A 19311-nucleotide genomic window follows, 5' to 3' on the forward strand; every position below is an offset into this window, starting at 1 on the left:
TTATTACTAATTTTTTTTTTTTTTAAGTACATTATTTTGAAAAAGTTTTGATAATAAACAACAACAACAACAAATGAAAATTTAGTTAAAATTAGCAATTTATGATACATTTTTTTTTTTTTTTATTTTTTTTTTTCTGTTCACGTGAACAAAAACTCTGTGGGAAAAGAGTTTGTTATAGAAAACGTTGCAGACCAGAAAAGAGAGGGAAAGAAAAGGTCGATAGTTTTCCATTTCCAATAACAAATAAAAATAAAAATAAAAATTCTGTTCGGACAAAACAATTTGTTATTTATATCCGATATTTTTATTAAGGGAATGTCGGACACGAGCATTTACTGGTTTTGAAAGATTTGGATCATTAAAAATATATAATAATAATAATACGTATGTAACAACTGCTTAAATATATAATTATATCACACATCTTTTTTCTTTCTCTTTTTTTTTTTTTCTATTTTCCTCTCACCTAACACAATTCAACAGCATTTTAACATAAACATACAACAAAGATCCAATAATGTCACATTCTATCAAAAATGTCGGTGATTATACCAAAAAAATACTGTGTGATACTTTTAAACCACAAGATCTATTTGACTCGTTAACTTTAATTATTCAAACTTTAGAAACAATCGATAAAAACCAGGGTAGTAAATTGTCTTTATATGTAAATATATCCAGCTTTTTAACTGCACTAAGAACAAAAGGATTAGATCACAAAGCTGATTATATCGCAGCCGCTGCAAAGGCAATTTTACAATTCTCTGACGTGATTAAATATCCAGTAGATACCACACATAATAAAAATGAACAAGCGCTCGTTGTAGCCGATATTGTTGGGACAGGAGGTGATGGACAAAACACTTTTAACGTTTCCACTTCATCTGCAATTGTTGTATCTGGAATTAAAGGAATTAAAATTGTTAAGCATGGTGGTAAAGCCTCTACCTCAAATAGCGGTGCCGGTGATTTAATCAATGTGTTGGGCGTGGATTCTACAAAAGTTAATGCTGGTTCTGTGGAAAAATTATATGCTTCCAACGATTTCATGTTTTTATTAGCTTCCCAGTTTCATAAGGGGATGTTTCACGTGGCTGAAATTCGTAAAATGATGAAAATACCAACTATTTTTAATGTTTTAGGTCCTTTATTACACCCTATGTCCATTGTTAACAAAAGAATATTGGGTGTTTATTCCAAAGATCTAGGATTAGAATATTTAAAAGCTGCCAGATTAGTATATCCTAACAATGATATCTTTGTTGTTTGGGGACACGTTGGATTGGACGAAATTAGTCCTATTGGTAAAACAACAGTTTGGTGTTCACAAGCTAATAATGATTTGAATACTGAAATTAAAGTTTTGGAGATATCACCTTTGGATTTTGGTTTGATGGAACATCCTTTAGCAGATTGTCAAAGCTTAGGTCCTGCTAAAAATGCAGATATTTTAGCTAATCATATTTTACAAGGTGAATACAGGAGAGGAGAAAATGCTATTTATGATTATATCCTATTGAATAGTGCTATGTTATATTGTTTGTGTTTCAATTCCAAAGATTATAAAAAAGCAGTTGATATTGTAGAAGAATCTATACATAACGGGTCTGCTTTGAAAAGTTTACAGAAATTTGTTAAAGATGTTGAACAATTGTAAAAGAAAAAAAAAAAAAAAAAAAAAGAAAATAGCTTATTTATATTTTTTTTTTACATATTACACTGTTTATTGAATTTTTTTTTTTCTTTTTTTTTTTTTTAATTTTAATTTTAATTTTGAAAGAAAAATGATTTAGTTTGATTCTTGTATGGAACAACGACATTATCATTTGATAGTGGTTTAATTTATTATTATTATTATTATTTCTTTCTTTTTTTCTTGTTTTGTGTTCTTGGAAAATCAAAATTTGGCTTTTCTAATCTTTTTCGTGTCATTTTCATTTTTCTTTTTTTTCGTGTAAATTTTTTTATTTTTTTTTTTTTGTTTTTATTTTTTTTTCTTTCTTGCTTCGTTTTTCTTTTTTTCTTTTTTTTTTTTTAATATCAAAAAGATAATCATATATATATTATTTTACCAATATATGGTAGAGTTTTTATAATGGTACGTTTATAAGATTAAAGAAAAAAAAATAATTAGGTATTTTGTACCGCTTACAAACATTACAGAAGTAAATACCAATATTACAGTACTAAAAACAAAAATCATGTCTCCCTCTGGCACAACTTTTGTTACTCAGACTCCTGGTGACTCAAAAAGGAAATCTTTAAACAATTTTGAATTTACTCCAATTGGTTTTAAGAAGAACACACCAACTTCTCAAGGTAAAGAACAAAACAATAACGATGACCATTCGGATAAAAATAAGACTAATATTGACGATATCACAAAATCCCCCCCAAGATTTAGAATCACGGAACAAAATAAAAGATTTAAATTAGGTAAAGCAAGGAGAACAACCAGATCGGATATTGATAGTGAATTTGATGAAATAGAAGAAGAAAAAGAAGATGAAGACAATTATGCTAGGAATGGTATTAACAATGATGAAAGCAAAAATAATACCGAACAATTATTTCAGGACTCATCTTTTGAACAAGAAAAGACTAACCTTAATATATCCATGAATAACCTGAAAATACCCAGTAATACAAAAAATAGTACGAATACCCACTCAAACATATTTTTATCAAATAACAAGGAAAACGAAAATGATGAAGAAACCAGCCCCCATTTACACAAGGATAATACTAAACTATCTAACCCTTTAAGAGAACAAGAAAATAAATTGCGCTCATTGGAGTTGGAAAACTATACATTAAGAGTTAAAGTTAATTCTTTATTGAAATTTTTAAACAATGTTGATGATAAGGGGAATATATCTAAGCAGTTATCGATTTTAGATGAATTAAATGATTGGAAATCGAAATATTTTTTAGTTCATAGAGATTTGAAAGATTTAAGATTAGAACACGATAGTTTTACCAAAAAATTTGAAAACAATACTGCCAAGGAGAAACAAGAACAAAAAGAAGACGAACTCAAGTTGCAAAAAGAATTGGATAAACTAAAACAAAGCCATACTGAACAACTTAGTACTCTAGAAAAAACAATAAAAGAGTTAAATGATAAAATAAAGCTTTTATCAAGTGAATTACAAAATAAGAATGGCACAATTAAAGAACTAAACACTCAATTGGAGACGGTTTCAAAAGAAGATTTTAATAAATTAACCAAGTCACAAGATTTAAATGTCAAGAAACTAAAACTAAAACAAAATGAAATAGATTCTTTGTTAAATGAATTAGAAATTATGAAAAATAAATCTGAAAGGGAACAGAACGATCAGTTGACGGCTTTGGAAAATGATAAAAAAAAGTTGCAGCGCAAAATTGAACAATTGATTGAAAAGATAGCTATGTTAGAAAATACCAACACAGATTTGGAAAAATCAGGTAAAAGTACAGCATCTGAATTACAGCAAAAAATGTTAGAAAATGAAAAGTTATTAAAAATTCAGTTTGAAAAAAAAATAGATGTATTGAAAGAATCTAAAAATAAAGAAATGGCAAGTTTGCAAGGGAAAGTAGACGAACTGCAGACTCAGTTACAAGATCAAGTTTCAAAAAATTTAGAGCTAAACACCAAACTACGATCATTAAAAGAAACAATAGAAAGGGGGAAAAATGATTTGGAGAAATTAGGCCGATTGGAGAATGATTTGATAAATGCAAATTCAAATGTTTCAAAACTAAAAACTGAATTGAAGGATACTAAATCGAAATTCCAACAGTTATTAGATAATAAAATAGAAGAACTAACTGATTTGAAGTTTGAAAATAAACAAAATTTGTCGGACAAAGTATTTTATCAAAATGAATTAGAAGATAAAAGCAAAGAAGTGAAAATTTTGCAAGAAAAATTGGCAAATGTATCCAAGTTTCAGGATAATAATAAAGAGTTGGAAAGTTATAAAAAAAAAATACATTCGCTAACGTTGGAAGCCGATGCTATAAAAGATGACTTGAACCTGGAAAGGGAATCTACAAATAGATTACAAAGATACTGGGAAAACAAATATAATATTTTAAAGGAAGAAAATGATGCCTTGACTAGGGACAATACCGAGTCGAATAAACAAAGGTTGAACGATTTGAATGATTTACAGAATGACTTGGAAAAATTGCGTCAAAGATGTAATGACATGGCTATGGAAAAATTAACTTTGTCACAAACTTTAAGAGATACCACTAAGGAAAATACTCGTTTGAGACAAGATATTAAGGATGTCAATCAAAAATTGAACTATGTAACATCTGAATTTGTGAAATTGCAAGATTCTTTTGCTGCAGCCAGTAATAATGTTGATAGTCAGGCTAGTTTGGATAATTTAAAACTAATAGAAAAGTATAAGAAAATGAAAACCAACTTTTTACAAGAAATCAAAAGTTTACAAGATGAAAATTTAGCCCTAGAAAAGGAACTTATCATGTTACAACAGAACCAACAGAATATGCCGTCTATGGATAATACCTATGGGTATGGTAATGATAATAACATTTTAAAAGATACATTAGATTATTATAAACTAAAATACCATAAAGAGGTGAATTCAAATAATGATCTACGAGTTATGAACGATTACTTAAATAATGTTTTAAAAGCAAGCACTACCAAAGTGAGGATGGATTTGCTAAAGGCAGAAAACCAAATGGATACCGATGATGATATAAATCAACGCGAGGCATATTCTGAAAATTATTATGAGCGTAATTACGGTGATAACACTTTATACAATCAACCAGAAACTTATCTAAAACGAACAACACCCATTAATTACAATAATTCTTATCCATATGGTGCGAATAATCTTTTTAATACAAAAATTAACAACAAAAGGCAATATTTAAGAAGAAAATTAAAGATACCATTTTTAGTTGCATTGGCCTGTATTAGGTTTAAGAATGTAGCCATGAAGAAAAAATACGATGATCAAAGAATTTTCAACCTAAAAGCAAAAATTGAGAATAGTAGAATGACTTGGTAAAAAATATATATATATATATATATATATTATAGCATTTTTATATTTAACATATCTGTGTATGTATTATATGTATATATGTGTGTAATCAAAGGGAAGGGAAGTATAGAATTATATCACTTTGGTAGTTTCTGTATTATATTTCTAAGTCTAATAAAAAATTCATCTATTATGGAGTCAATATTTTCCAACATGTCACATGCATCCTCTAGATCATGGCATTTGCTTAAGACCCCTTTGCAATTTTCTATAGTTTGATCGATTTGAGTATTTATAATGCCTTTGGTTATCAAGTCAGATTGTTGTCTAACAATATCTGTTGTTTGTTGGTGTATTGCAGAAATATAATCAGATATTTTATACATTAAATAATCATAATCAAGAGATAGTTTATTGATATCTAAAGGATCTAGACTATCGCCATTTTGATCTTGATCATCTATATTTTCATTTATTACTGTCTGTTCTTGGTCTTGGGGTAATCTGTTTGTATCATCAGACATGTTATGAGCATATGTACACAGTAATTAAATTGAAAGGAAAAGAGTGAAATTTTTGAGGTAGGACACGTTATCAGATATGGTTAATCTAACAAAGTTTATTAAAAACGCATTTAATCGATTAAAAGTCGGGAAAAAAGAAAAAAAAAAAAAAGAGGGGATAAATTTCTAAGTTTGCGGGTTTTAAAATGGAAACTTTTTAATTATCAAATATAGCACGTGACCGGGTAAATACAGATTTGTAAACAACGCAACTGCAATAAAAATCAAATTGGTAAATAAAAATCGACAATTTGTTGCTGGACGGGGGGTGTTTTTCATTTTCTTGTTTATTTTTTTTCCTTTTTTTTTTTTTTTGTTTTTGGTCAGAATAAAATCTTTTAATTACATAAAAAAACAAAATTTAAAAGAAAAAGGAAAAAAAAAAAAAAAAAAAAAAAAAAAAAACAACAAACGAACAATGTCAGGAATTATGCTAACGGATGAGCCCGTTAGAAGACCACGTCCTTTAGGAAGCCCATTATTAAGAAAGATCCAAAGGGCTTGTAGATTATCCTTGCCAGAACCAGATTTAGGTTTGAATCTAGATGTTGCCGACTATATAAATGATAAACAGGGGGCCGCTCCAAGAGAAGCAGCTTTAACCATTGTAAGATTAATTAACAGTAAAGATATTCATACTGCTATTTTTGCATTGTCTTTGTTAGATGTTTTAGTGAAAAACTGTGGGTATCCTATACACTTGCAAATTTCAAGAAAAGAATTTTTAAATGAATTAGTGAGAAGTTTTCCTGAAAGACCACTTCCAAGGCCTACTAAAGTTCAAAAACTAATTTTGACTGCTATTGAAGAGTGGTATCAGACGATTTGTAAGCATTCAGCTTATAAAGAGGATATGGGTTATATTAGAGATATGCATAGGTTATTAAAGTATAAAGGTTATTCTTTCCCTCACATCAAAGAAGAAGATTTGGCAGTGTTGAGACCAAGTGAACATTTGAAAACATCTAGCGAAATTCAAAAAGAACAAGAAATTGCCCAAGCTGCCAAATTAGAAGAACTAATTAGGCGTGGTAGACCAGAGGATTTAAAGGAAGCAAACAAGCTAATGAAAGTTATGGCAGGTTTTAAAGAAGACAATGCTATCCAGGCCAAACAATCTATATCTGATGAGTTGAGTAAGTTAAAAAGAAAAGCAGACTTGTTCAATGAAATGTTAACTTCTAATCCAGACTTGAATGATGATGCATTGGTGGAATTATATAGTGCATTGAAGGTATCACAACCAAAGTTTCAAAAAATTATTGAAGAGGAACAGGATGATGATCAATTGGTTCAGGATTTATTGGGTTTTAATGATACTGTCAATCAATTGTTGGAAAAGTATAATTTGTTAAAAACTGGCCATAGTAGTGAAGCTAATCAAATTACAGTTTCTCATATTTCTTCATCAATTAAAACTAATGAAGGCACTGGTGGTGCTTTGGCTAATGAGTTGAATTTAATTGATTTTGATGATGAAACGCCACATTCAGAAGCCACCGATAATGCCCCCACTCATAATATTAATGGTGGCAATGATATTGATGACTTATTAGGTGATTTGGGCAACTTAAATTTTAATCAACCTGCACAAGATTTTGGATTGGGTGGCAGTATTTCTTTAACTGGTCCTTCTCCTGTCTCACCAATTGTTAGCACACCATCTGTTACTGCTCCTACCAATACTTCAAGTGCATTTGATTTATTGAGTGATATTTCTTCTACAGTACCACAGTCTAACAATAAACCTGCTACAACTACCAATAATAGCAATAGTTTAGATTTATTGGGTGGTTTTGATTCACCTTCTTCCAACAATAACCTAAGCAGACCAGCTACAACCACACCAAGATTGTTAGTCCATGAATCCACACATTTGAAGATTGAGTTTGCCTTGACACGCCAATCACCAAACAGTATTGAAATTCATAGTTATTTTTCAAACATCGGTCCATCTCCAATTGCTGAATTCACCTTTTTAATAGCCGTTCCAAAAACTGTTCAATTAAGATTGAACCCACAAAGTGGGAGCTTTTTACCTGCTGAAACTGCGGATGCTGTAAGCCAGTTAGGATTCATTGACAATGTTACTACTAACATGGCCAAACCATTAAAAGTCAAATGGAAATGTGATTATACTGTAAATGGTACTAATGTTGAAGAAACTGCTGTTACCGTTTTACCAAGTATATAGAGAAAAAGATAATGCGACAATTAATTAAAATTTTATGTTTATTTGTATCAGCAATAGTTATCTTTTTTTTGTAAGTAATTTTTTCTGTTTTCTTTTTTTTTTTCTTCCAGGAAATTTGTTAAATTTTTATTCTGTTTTTTTTTGTTAATATATTTGTTATTTATCGAATCATTAAAATTTTTTTTTTTTATTTTTTTTTTTTTTTTTTTTTTTTCCTTTTCTTTTTTTTTTTTTTTTTTTTGTTTGTGAAATTCTCTATATATATTTATATATATATTATATTTTTAAAGAAGGTATTTTAACTATGACCGACCTTGTTGTGATTTCTGAATAATTTCTTGCGATGTAGGCTTTCTATCAGCGATTATTTGTTGTTGTTGTTGAGATCTTTGGATAATTTCCTGTGACGTAGGTGTTGTTACAGGGCCGATAAATTGTTGTTGATGTGATTGACTTTGTTGTAAAATTTCTTGTGGTGTAGGTGTTCTATATTTGGAAACATTGAAACCATCCTTAAAAGTGTCAGTATTTTTATTATTATTAGTAGAAATATTATTATTAGTAGAAATATTATTATTAGTAGAAATATTATTATTAGCAGAAATATTATTATCATAATTAGTTATAGATTTTGCATTGACAATATTAGGTAATATATGGCCATTGTTATCGTTATTAACAGAGCCGAGGTGATTTTCACCATTAGCAATTTGCTGTTGTCTGAATATTTGGATGTAATAATTCTCTGCGGCTTTTAGCGCAATTTCTGGAGATAAATCCAGCTTTTGTTGCATGAGCTTTTTTGCATAAGTTTCAATGATAATACGAGGAGATAAATGTTGTTTAAAACTAGCCTCTGCTTCAATAGGTGTTTGCCTTGGTGACTGTGACAGTGATAGACGTGCAGACGAAACCCTTTTCTGATGAGAACTACTAGAGGGTGACTGGGTATCTCCAGTATGAGAAACTGTCGGTGGTGTTTGTTGAGATTGATACTGCTGCTGTTTCTGCTGCTGTTTCTGCTGCTGTTGTTGTTGTTGTTTTTGCTTTTGTTGTTGCTGTTGTTGTTGTTGTTGCTGTAATATTTGACGTTGCAATACTTTTTGCTTATTATATTTCCTCATCAACAAATCCTTCTTCAATGCCTCATCTCTTTGTGCCTTCAATTCGGACATTTCTCGTGGTGTTGGAATTTTTGTATTAGATAAGTCCATGGGTTTCCTTGATTGCTGTGGATTTGGTTTAGGAACATTTTCCCTTTTCTTAATAACTTTTCTCATTGCCTCAAACATACTTGCCCATCTTAATCGTCTGTGGCCTCTTTGAATACTATCTTCCGTGACACCTAATGGTGATATTCTTCTTTTCAATTTTAGTTGCAGCTTATGGGCCTGCACCAACCAATAATAGGTCATATGTGCACGTGTTCCTCTTAAATCATTGATATCAAACTTAACATTTAACTGAACATATCTTTCAAAACATTGCCAAGGAGTTCTTCTTTCTGTATTAGATAAGTATCCATTTGTAGTATTAACAGACATATGAGAGCTAACAATGTCCCAGTTAAATTTAAACTGATTTATTAAAGAAACCAATAATTGATCATCTTGAGGTAACCATAAAGTTGGGGTCCTAAATGGTAACAATTCTAAGGGTGGCGGTACTGGGGGTCTTAAATAATGGCCTCTTCTATTACTGTTACTTCCAAATAACCCTCTTCTTTTGCTTAACGCTTCCAAGGAAGTATCCAAATCTATAACTTCTTTTTCTACTAGCTTCATAAACTTATCATCATCTAAAGTTATAGTTGTTTTGGATATTGGAACAAACTCTATATTTTGCTCTTTAATGTTTTCATCAAAAGGTTCATATAGTGGTAGGTTATCAACAACTGCTTTTTCTAACTCACTTAGATCATCATCAAAAATTTGGTATTTGAAGATATTAATTTGACTGGAATCAGCTTTAGATTTATCATTAATTTGTTCTTCATTTCTTTTAAGTCTTTTAACACAGCATTTTTCCTTGCCCATTAGCCAGTACTCCTTTATAGAATCGGCAATAAAAACACATTTAGCCATTTTTAATTTGTGTAATTCTTTAAAGTCCATTTGACACCATTTACCCTCCTGTAACAATCTCTGTCTATGTGTAACAATATTTCTTACACCGAAAAAGGGCAAATTATCTATAAATTTTTTAGGTTGTCTTAAGGACCACATATTATTTCTTCTCAATTCTTCAATACGAGAACTTACCACCGAAATTCTACTTTCATTTAAAGTTGTATTCCAAATGTCCGTAGTTAAGGTTTTATGCGACTTTGGTAATAGTTTTGATAGCGGTAATGTTGAAGTTAAATATCTTAACTCTGCTAGTGGAATAGACCTTGGTACTTTTGAAGGTATTTCGTTTTTCATTAATAAAATAATAGACTCTTTTGTGTTTAGCTCATCTCGTGTAAATCTCTTGTAAGTTAATCTAGTAGTATTATTTGTTTTATTTTTTTTAAAGTTATTCTTGGAAAGTTGAATTATACTTTTCTCTAATAGACGTTTCTTATACAAATCATCATCTGAAAATATGTTGGTTTTTCTTTTCTTAGTTGTAATTTCTAAAGGTTTCTGGTTTTCATCTTCGATAGGTAATTTTCTTTTCAAAAAGTTTATATCAAAACTGTTAAAGTCGGAAATATTTTTAATATTATAATGGGAAATGTATTGATCTAAAGTGATAATTTTACCTATATCAATGCTCGGATGTTGATCTTGTTGTTCTTTATAATATTGAATTAATAATTCTTTTCTTTTTTCTATCAAATCATTTAGTTTTAACTCTTGAATATGTAACTCTTTAAAAGAAGACATAATAATCTTTGGTTATTTACTTTTTTTTTTTTTTTTTTTTTTTTTTTTTTTTCTTGTTGTTGATTAAGAGCATTAATTATATTGACTTGAACGCATGAATTATGTGAACGAAATGTTATGTGGATTAACCTTTTAAAAAAAAAAAAAACTTTGAATTATATTTTTATTACTGTTTTATACATCCGTACATCACATTCTCTCTTTTCTCATTTTCGTATTGATGATTAAATTAATAAAGTTACAATTCTTGAAAAGAAATATTAATAAATAAAGCCGTTATTTATTCCACTTTGATCAAACAATTTTATATAAAATAAATAATCAAAAAAAAAAAAAAAAAAATACTTAGTTGTAAATCACCTTGTTGTGAATTACTCTCATTAGCTCCTTCTCTTTTTTTTTTTTTTTTTTTGTTTTCCCCTTACAAATAGTTCTTACCACTTGGAAACTTCATTTTCAAATTCTTCAATTGCTTTAACTAAATTGCTATGGTCAATAATATTATAACTATTTATTATACCCTTCCTAGGAACCGAATCATATTTTACAGAAGCATACTTTTCAATAAATTGATCTTCTGGATGAAAATAATCAATTTCATATGCCGGTTTGGTTCTTTTGTTACTACTTAATTTTTTAATATTATTACCAGCATCCTCATCGTTATCAAAATTTACTTCATATTTTCTACTGACAATAAAATACAAATCATAATGCTTGTCATTTCCTAAGTTGTTGTAGGCATCTTCCAAAGTTATCTTAAATAATGGAGAAACAACTTCTGGTGGCATGTTAATTAATCTTTCAGACAATAACAAGGCTAAAGTTTTGTTGGATTTATCTAAAGTGTTGAAAAATGTTGTTATTTTGGTATCGACTTTGTTTTTCAAATACGACACATAATCACTAGATTTATTCTCCTTGTAATCAAGTAAAGTTAAAAAGCAATATGGATCTGATTCATTACCATCACATTTGATTGTAGTGGTGGCTGGTGCATCTAGTATTAAATCAACCAAGCTACTTAAATGTATTTTATTGGATTCTGTTTGGCCGAATAATTGGCGTAATAAGTTTTTTAAGGCATGAAAATCAACATCTTTATTGACATTATAAAAATCAAAATCAATATTGACTATTTCTTGATCATCTCCAGATTCTGAATCAGTATCTTCAACTTCAGAGTCGGTACTACTGATATCAATATCTGATTCTTCTTCATCTAATTCCCGTTTTTTCTTTTTATTATTGGCATTCGAAATTTCACTTAGTTTAGAGAGAGTTGTAACTTCAACCATAGTAAATAGATATTTTGTTATATATTTGAGTTTTTGTTGTTGGAATGAAAAAAAAGTCGCTGAAAATAATCGATGCTATTAATTTTACTACTAAAATTTTAATAGAAATGAATTAATTAATTAAAGGATTAAAATATTTCAATATAAAAAGAAAAGCCCGAAGAAAGAAAGAAAAAAAAAAGAAAGAAAGAAAGAAAGAATGGAAAAAAGAAAAAGAAAAGCTACTTTTTACGTACGTTTTTTCTTTTTTTTTTTTTCTCTTTATGGAAATCTTTTTCTGTAATTATCAACCATAGCTGAATAAATATTTAAATACGTAAAAAAGAAAAAAAGTATATACTATTGCAATATAATGGATTTTGTTAATTGGATCAAATATACAAATAATAACATTATCTTAAATCCAAACTTAGTCATAAAAGATACAGGTTATGGGGGATTAGGTGTTTTTTATCAAAATAATAATTCTTGTACTACCACTTCCATAAATACACATACCAACAACAATGCTAATATCGAGTTGATGAGAATTCCTAAAAAGTTCACTTTTTCCTTGGACACTTTAAAACCCTATGTGAATGAGTTACCCTTTATTAAAGGTGCCTTGATGCAATTGAATATAGATGCAGAGTTTAATTTTGTTAATAAATATCTCTCGGAAACAACTTTATTGGTATATTATATGTGTTTATTTTTCAGTATGAGCAAATTGGGCCATCAAGATTTGCCACAGTTTCTAATAAGATATATAAAACAAGTTTTATTAAAAACTAATATTTGCAAACCAATAATGTACGAGGATGAAGAAGATTTAGAGGATTATTGGAATCTATCGTATTCTGCTCAAAAAAGACTCTCAAAAGAATATGGATTTGTTACGCAATTATACACTTTTTTAACTGAGAGCTTGAATCTATCCATTGAATTGGATGAATGTAAACAGATTTATGCCGCTGTTACAAGCAGAGTCCTGGAAATCCCAGAAGAAGTCAACCGAAATAACGATGATTTTACAATAAATACTACATTAGTCCCCATGCTAGACTTTGTTAATCATGACAATGATCAAAAAAATGCTTATTTTGATGTAGATAGAAACACAAATGATGTTTTATTGCTTTTAGAAAATAAAAATCAACAAGAATCTGTTTTTGAGATATTTATTAGTTACGATCCAGTGGAGGAATTGGCAAAATTTGATTTTACTTATGGTTTTATTCCAAAAAATTTACATCATGAGCAAATTTTTAAATTAGAATTATCACCTTCGTTAGTACCCAAAGAACATAGAATTTTATATAAATGGTTTAAGATCCCATTATATGTTAACTTAAAGGTATTGCCATATTCAACATCACCAATTCCTATCGTTGAAATTGAAGACAGTGATCAACTGGTTTTATTATCTTTGCCCTATGTTAATGATTTAATTTATGATACTGAATTAGAAGAAAAACTGATAAAGGACTTGAATACTTTGAAACATCCAAATCCTAGAGTATACGCACTAACAGTTATTGATATAATGGAAGCTGGTAATACCGATGAGAATGAAGAAGACGCATTGTTGAATTATATCGATTTCCCTCAGTTAAGATATTCGTATGAAGATAGTACTGGAAGGAATAATAAATTGGAAAAGCAAGACGTTTTGAATCTTGTTAACGTATGTGCAGAGATTAAAAAAAAATTTATTAATGATTTTTTACTAAAATATTGTAAAAAAAGACTAGAATACTTGGAAAATGAGGTTGATACTAAAAATATTGCAATTGCTAATTTGGAAATGGATATTTTAAAAAGTTTGACAATGAACAACAGTACTGCTAAGATGGATTATATTCAAGACTATTATTGTTCATCATCCTCGACAAACAGCGAGAATGAAGATTATACTGTGGAAACGTACGGTAAGAGCCAACATGATAAATTAGAGGATTGGGTAAAAGAACATAATGATAGTTGGATATGGAAGAACATTCCACCTGTGTAATTTATAAGCAATTTAAACATCTTGCAAAATAATTTTTAACATTACAATCACAAATTTTATTATTATTATTATTGTTTTTTTTTTTTTGGTTACATGCCGAAAAAAAAAGGACTTTCGGACTATGAGCATTTTATTAAAGAAGTTACAACTTGCTTAGTTCTTTAATTATTTTCAAATTATTGTGAAATTGTAACTTTAAACTGGTAATTCAAACAAATAACCAAAAAACTAAAAACAAAAAGTACTCAAAATATCAACCATATACAATGGTTAAATTATTCCCTGGTGCATTAGTGTTGTCAATAATAGTGATCTTACTATCTATTAACATCACCTCTGCTTTATATGTTTATATTCCTCGTGGCGAATCCAAATGTTTTTTTGAAGAATTGGCCAAAGACTCATTAATTTCAGGTGCATTGAAAGCACAAATTGGTGTGGAAGATACTGGCAATATACAAGGTAAGTTAAAATACATCGATACTCAAGATATAAGCATAGAAATTACTGTTGATGAAACTTTTGATAATAATCAAAGAGTTTTCAGCCAAAAAATCTCTAATATTGGTGAATTTACATTCACCGCTTTAGATACTGGTGAACATGAAATATGTATAAAACCTATAATCAATTCTAAAGAACCAATCATAAACAGTAACACAAATTCAAATATCAGATTATTTGTTGACTTTTCATTGGGTAACGTTCAAAGCTTGGACAGTAGGAAAAAAAAAACTTTAAGCAATTTAAAAGATCGTGTTGATCAATTGACGGCTAGATTACAAAATATTAAATCAGAACAAACCATTATAAGGGATAGAGAGACTAAATTTAGAGACGAAAGTGAAGCAGTTAATTCTAAGATTGTATTTTGGTCTATTATACAGATTTTTATTTTGATTTCCATGTGTATTTTTCAATTAAGATATTTAAGGAGTTTCTTTGTAAAACAAAAAATTGTTTAAAATATGTCCAAAACAATTGATATCATTGTAGTTATTTGATTGTGGTTTTTTATCAATTATTGGCTGGCGATTATCGTTTTTAAACGGACTTTTTTTTTTTTTTTTTTTTTTTTTTTTTTTTTCTTTTCTTTTTTTTTTTTTTAATATAATTTTGCTCAACTTTTTAAAGTAATATTTATGTGTTAGATGCTTTTAAATCCAACTGCCTTGTTTTATTATTCAAAAAATAAATATATATATATATATAAATTTTACACATCTGAATATTAGAAATATAACTGAAAAAAAAAAAAGAAAATATGGCAGTAAACAGCGACATTGATGAATTAAAAAAAGAAATAGAAAAACTAAAATTGGAAAATGCCAACTTGAGGAAAAACGCCACATTATCTGCTAATACTCATTTACCAATAAGCATAGCTGAATATAGTCGGTATGGAAGACAAATGATTTGTGAAGAATCTAATGGCATTGAGGGCCAATTAAAATTAAAAAACAGTAAAGTTTTGTTTATTGGTGCTGGTGGATTAGCATGTCCTGCTTTAGCCTACTTAGCAGGCGCTGGTATTGGTCATATTGGTATTGTTGATGATGATGTGGTGGAAAACTCCAACTTGCATCGTCAAATTTTGCATGACTCCACCAAAGTTGGAATGTTAAAATGTGAAAGTGCTAAAGAATATATAACCAAATTAAATCCACACATTAATGTTACCACCCATCCAGTTAGGTTGGACAATTACAACGCATTTAACATTTTCAAGCAATATGACATAATTTTGGATTGTACGGATACTCCAATAACAAGGTATTTGATATCTGATGTGTCTGTTAACTGTGGTAAAGTTGTAGTATCTGCATCAGGAGTAGGTACAGAAGGTCAATTGTGCATTTTAAATTTTGCCGACGTTGGACCTTGTTATAGGTGTTTCTATCCAACGCCACCGCCCCCAAATACAGTATCTTCTTGTTCGGATGGTGGCGTTATAGGCCCATGTATTGGTTTGGTTGGTGTAATGATGGCTGTGGAAACTATGAAATTAATATTGGGGGTTTATACTGTTGAAAATTTTAAACCGTTTTTATTACAATATTGCGGTTTCCCAAACCAAACTTTAAGAAGTTTTAAAATGAGGTACAGACAGGCAACTTGTGCATGTTGTGGAGATGCCGCACATCGCAAAATTTCTCAGGAAAATATAGAATCTGGTGAGATAAACTATGGTATTTTTTGCGGATCCAAGAATTATGATGTTTGTCAATCATCGGAAAGACTGAATATTCAAGATTTTTATAATGATTATTACAGAAAAGATCAAAAGGCAAATGGTCATTTGTTATTAGACGTCAGGCCCCGTCATCACTACCAAATTTCACATCTACCAAACAGTTATAATGTTACTGTTAAAGAGTTGAAACAAATGAATGGTGATCTAACTCTTTTGAAAAGGGAAATCCCAGAAGTGAATAAAGATTCTGAGATCATTGTTATATGTAGACGTGGAAATGACTCACGGTTAGCTACAAGGTTGTTAAAAGACCAATTTGAAATACCTAATGTGAAAGATGTAATCGGCGGGTTTTTTAGATACATTGATGAGATAGATCCTCAAATACCAAAATATTAAAACTTATATATATATAGATGTAGACTTTTTATCACTCTAATTTTTCTATCACAAGTAAACCTGCACTATTAGTAAATGCATACACCTTAGCACCACTTAAAGATTCATTCCATTTAATACACGATATATTTATTCCAGGTGGTTCCATTTTCAATTTTGTAATGTCAATTGCACTAAAATCTTTAATGTGGTAATTCCCATCCAATCTATAAGTATCTAGTTCCTTATTATACTTCCAATCCCATAACCTAATATATTTATAGCCCAGGTTTAACAATTTTGCACTGCTAAATATTCTTCTTTGTAAGTTGTGCATGTAGACTGCACCATCAGCTGAACCTGATAATATCATGGGATGTAACTTGGACGAAGCTAGAGAACTAACACTATTTTCATGAAGTGCTAAACAGTGAGAGGCAAAAATGGCGTGTGGTGCGACATATTTCACAGAATTGATTCCATCAGTGAAAATTACGCATAATAGTTGTGGGGAGTAGCACATGGGTGCAAAATTAGCACCCCTAAATTTACCAACTACCTCTTTAGATGTGAATAAACAGGTTGGATCAAGCATGACAATACATCCATCATAGGAATTAGTGCAAATAATTGGATTTTCAAAATCAGAATATGATACCACAATAGAAGTAATGTAGGACTCGTGTATTCTGTGATAATACGATGGCACCAACTCTGGATCTGTCAAATCAAATTCTGCAATATGCCCTGACTGAAATCCAGCTATAATCGTTGTTGAGTTTATAAAATCAAAACAAGTAATTGGTGACCTAGATAGTTTTATAGTAATGGGTATGTTTTTTAAGGATAATATAGTCACATCGTTGTTCCCAACACTATCCTCATCATGGGCTTGTTGTAGATGAAGATCGCATTTTATGTCAATACCATTTATTGAACCTTGTTGACAACAAAATAATAGGACTGTCTTGACTTTGGTAATGATACCATCTCCATTTTCTTCCGTTTCAGTTAATTTATTCACACATTTCATATTCCATATTTCGCCCAAATTGTGAACTATCGTTTGTATTTTTTTTATCTTGACGTGATCAGCAATTTCCACTTGAAAAACATCCAAAACACTAGTATGTGTTTCCGTACCGAATAATTTCAACTTTGGATCATCTTGTTTGGAAGCATGAGCTGACTTGGCAACAACCAACAGTTGTGTAGTAGCATTTATTCCAGAAATCGGTATCCATTCTAAGTCTGTAATTAAGTACGAGGTATTATAAATTAAACCATTGCGCGTACCAAACTTGAAAACCGGGAAATCCAAATAATTGTCTTTTGGAATGGAAAATTGGGTAGCAGACGGTAAAAGATCAATTTCCGATTCGTTATTTTCAAATATTATTTTTTGTGCTTTATTATTACCATTGAAGTCAAAATTATTTTGCAATTGTTCCATACTCTGTCTTTCATATTCGTTCGCATTTTTTTGTTCAAAAATTTCTCTAATTTTTTGTAAATCTTGGGAATTATCAAAACGGGCAAGATAATCTTTTTCAACAAGTATATCTTGTGGGAAAGTGAAAATATGGTTTTTAAATAAATCGCAAAACTTGCCTATTTCAGTTAATTTTTTTTTATTTTTGAAACCATACATTCTTTCAATTTTGACAACACCAGAAGATAAATCCCTGATTGAACGCAATTCTTTGTAATTGGAGGATAACTTTTTCATGCCTGAATTATAAAACTCAGATATTTGTTCTAATGAACTAATTTTTTTACCCAACGGTTTTTTTTTTGGTGTTTTATTGGTGGTGGAAGAAGGATTTGTACCTTTAGAAGAATTTTTAGGTGTTTTCCTTTGCTTCTTCGGTAACGGTTCTTCATTATAAATTTCAATATTTTCCTCACAAGTTATATTTGTTCTTTTCGGTGATTCTATAAGCTTATTATTTGTATTTTTATTAGATGCAGATTCCTTTTCATTATCTTTTCTGGAAGTAGTATTTTCATGTATTGTTGTTTGTGTAATATTATCAACGGAAAGTTCTGGCTCGATATTTATAAGTGAACCAGCATTATAAATATTGTTATTATTATGACTATCAATTGTCCTTTTCATTTTAGCCATTCTCAGATATTAAAGTTCATAGTCGACTTATGTATTTGATTAGTCAATTATTTTACTATTGTTATTTTTTTTTTTATTTTGTTCTGTTTTAGAGAAAATTGAAAAAACTTTTAGTTTAGTTTAGTTTAGTTTATTTTTTTTTTTTTTTTTATTATTTTGGCAGTCTTTATAGTCCGAACATCTCGGGGTAGAAGAGATACCGGATATCACAATGAATTATTTTTCGTGTTTCGTGTATTAATTTTTTTTTTTTTTTTTTTTAAATTGCTGCTTTGCCCATTTATTCGTACTAGCCGATATTTCTAGAATAGGCAAAACATTTCCCACACAAATTACGCAGAAAGAATATATTTTAAAATTTAACGCACAAAAAAAATAAATAAAAACTAACACATTAAAAATTTTCCTGTCTAATTAAAAAAAAAAAAAGAAAAATGATCAAAAGACAGAAAAGGCATACGTGGACTTTTGAACTACAAAGGAAAAAAAAAAAATAAAAATAAAAATTAAAACAAACAAATAGCAAATATTACTTTTCATTTCCAAGTTTTATTCTTCTTATTATTCTTTTTTTTTTTTTTTTTTTTTTTCATTTTTAATGGGTACACTACTTTATTTCTTACACATAATTTTTCGTTACATATTATCTTTCTTATTCATTCATCAGCATTG

At 29.3% G+C, this 19311-nt stretch overlaps 10 protein-coding genes across 10 annotated transcripts; 6 read left to right on the forward strand and 4 right to left on the reverse strand.

Moving 5' to 3' along the window:
• Positions 1–520: 520 nt before the first annotated feature.
• Positions 521–1660, forward strand: TRP4 (anthranilate phosphoribosyltransferase; the record flags this gene model as incomplete). Its single annotated transcript, XM_046077773.1, has 1 exon — positions 521–1660. One exon carries the CDS (start codon positions 521–523, stop codon positions 1658–1660), a length of 1140 nt encoding a protein of 379 aa, XP_045934155.1.
• A 544-nt stretch (positions 1661–2204) lies between these two features.
• SPC110 (Spc110p) lies at positions 2205–5045 on the forward strand (the record flags this gene model as incomplete). The annotated part of the gene is made up of 1 exon (XM_046076965.1): positions 2205–5045. One exon carries the CDS (start codon positions 2205–2207, stop codon positions 5043–5045), a length of 2841 nt encoding a protein of 946 aa, XP_045934156.1.
• Positions 5046–5158: 113 nt separating this feature from the next.
• Positions 5159–5545, reverse strand: CNL1 (Cnl1p; the record flags this gene model as incomplete). Its single annotated transcript, XM_046077774.1, has 1 exon — positions 5159–5545. One exon carries the CDS (start codon positions 5543–5545, stop codon positions 5159–5161), a length of 387 nt encoding a protein of 128 aa, XP_045934157.1.
• A 457-nt stretch (positions 5546–6002) lies between these two features.
• Positions 6003–7778, forward strand: SCDLUD_003196 (uncharacterized protein; the record flags this gene model as incomplete). The annotated part of the gene is made up of 1 exon (XM_046077775.1): positions 6003–7778. The coding sequence occupies one exon, from the start codon at positions 6003–6005 to the stop codon at positions 7776–7778; it is 1776 nt and encodes a 591-aa protein (XP_045934158.1).
• Positions 7779–8080: 302 nt separating this feature from the next.
• On the reverse strand, positions 8081–10648 carry EAF1 (Eaf1p; the record flags this gene model as incomplete). The annotated part of the gene is made up of 1 exon (XM_046076966.1): positions 8081–10648. The coding sequence occupies one exon, from the start codon at positions 10646–10648 to the stop codon at positions 8081–8083; it is 2568 nt and encodes an 855-aa protein (XP_045934159.1).
• Positions 10649–11082: 434 nt separating this feature from the next.
• Positions 11083–11946, reverse strand: BCP1 (protein-transporting protein BCP1; the record flags this gene model as incomplete). The annotated part of the gene is made up of 1 exon (XM_046077776.1): positions 11083–11946. One exon carries the CDS (start codon positions 11944–11946, stop codon positions 11083–11085), a length of 864 nt encoding a protein of 287 aa, XP_045934160.1.
• Positions 11947–12298: 352 nt separating this feature from the next.
• On the forward strand, positions 12299–13939 carry CTM1 (cytochrome c lysine N-methyltransferase; the record flags this gene model as incomplete). Its single annotated transcript, XM_046077777.1, has 1 exon — positions 12299–13939. The coding sequence occupies one exon, from the start codon at positions 12299–12301 to the stop codon at positions 13937–13939; it is 1641 nt and encodes a 546-aa protein (XP_045934161.1).
• A 266-nt stretch (positions 13940–14205) lies between these two features.
• ERP5 (Erp5p) lies at positions 14206–14904 on the forward strand (the record flags this gene model as incomplete). The annotated part of the gene is made up of 1 exon (XM_046077778.1): positions 14206–14904. The coding sequence occupies one exon, from the start codon at positions 14206–14208 to the stop codon at positions 14902–14904; it is 699 nt and encodes a 232-aa protein (XP_045934162.1).
• A 299-nt stretch (positions 14905–15203) lies between these two features.
• UBA4 (Uba4p) lies at positions 15204–16532 on the forward strand (the record flags this gene model as incomplete). The annotated part of the gene is made up of 1 exon (XM_046077779.1): positions 15204–16532. One exon carries the CDS (start codon positions 15204–15206, stop codon positions 16530–16532), a length of 1329 nt encoding a protein of 442 aa, XP_045934163.1.
• A 31-nt stretch (positions 16533–16563) lies between these two features.
• TFC6 (transcription factor TFIIIC subunit TFC6) lies at positions 16564–18639 on the reverse strand (the record flags this gene model as incomplete). The annotated part of the gene is made up of 1 exon (XM_046077780.1): positions 16564–18639. One exon carries the CDS (start codon positions 18637–18639, stop codon positions 16564–16566), a length of 2076 nt encoding a protein of 691 aa, XP_045934164.1.
• Between the last annotated feature and the right edge of the window lie 672 nt (positions 18640–19311).

Source organism: Saccharomycodes ludwigii, chromosome IV (assembly GCF_020623625.1).
Source record: "Saccharomycodes ludwigii strain NBRC 1722 chromosome IV, whole genome shotgun sequence".
Classification (NCBI taxonomy): domain Eukaryota; kingdom Fungi; phylum Ascomycota; class Saccharomycetes; order Saccharomycodales; family Saccharomycodaceae; genus Saccharomycodes; species Saccharomycodes ludwigii.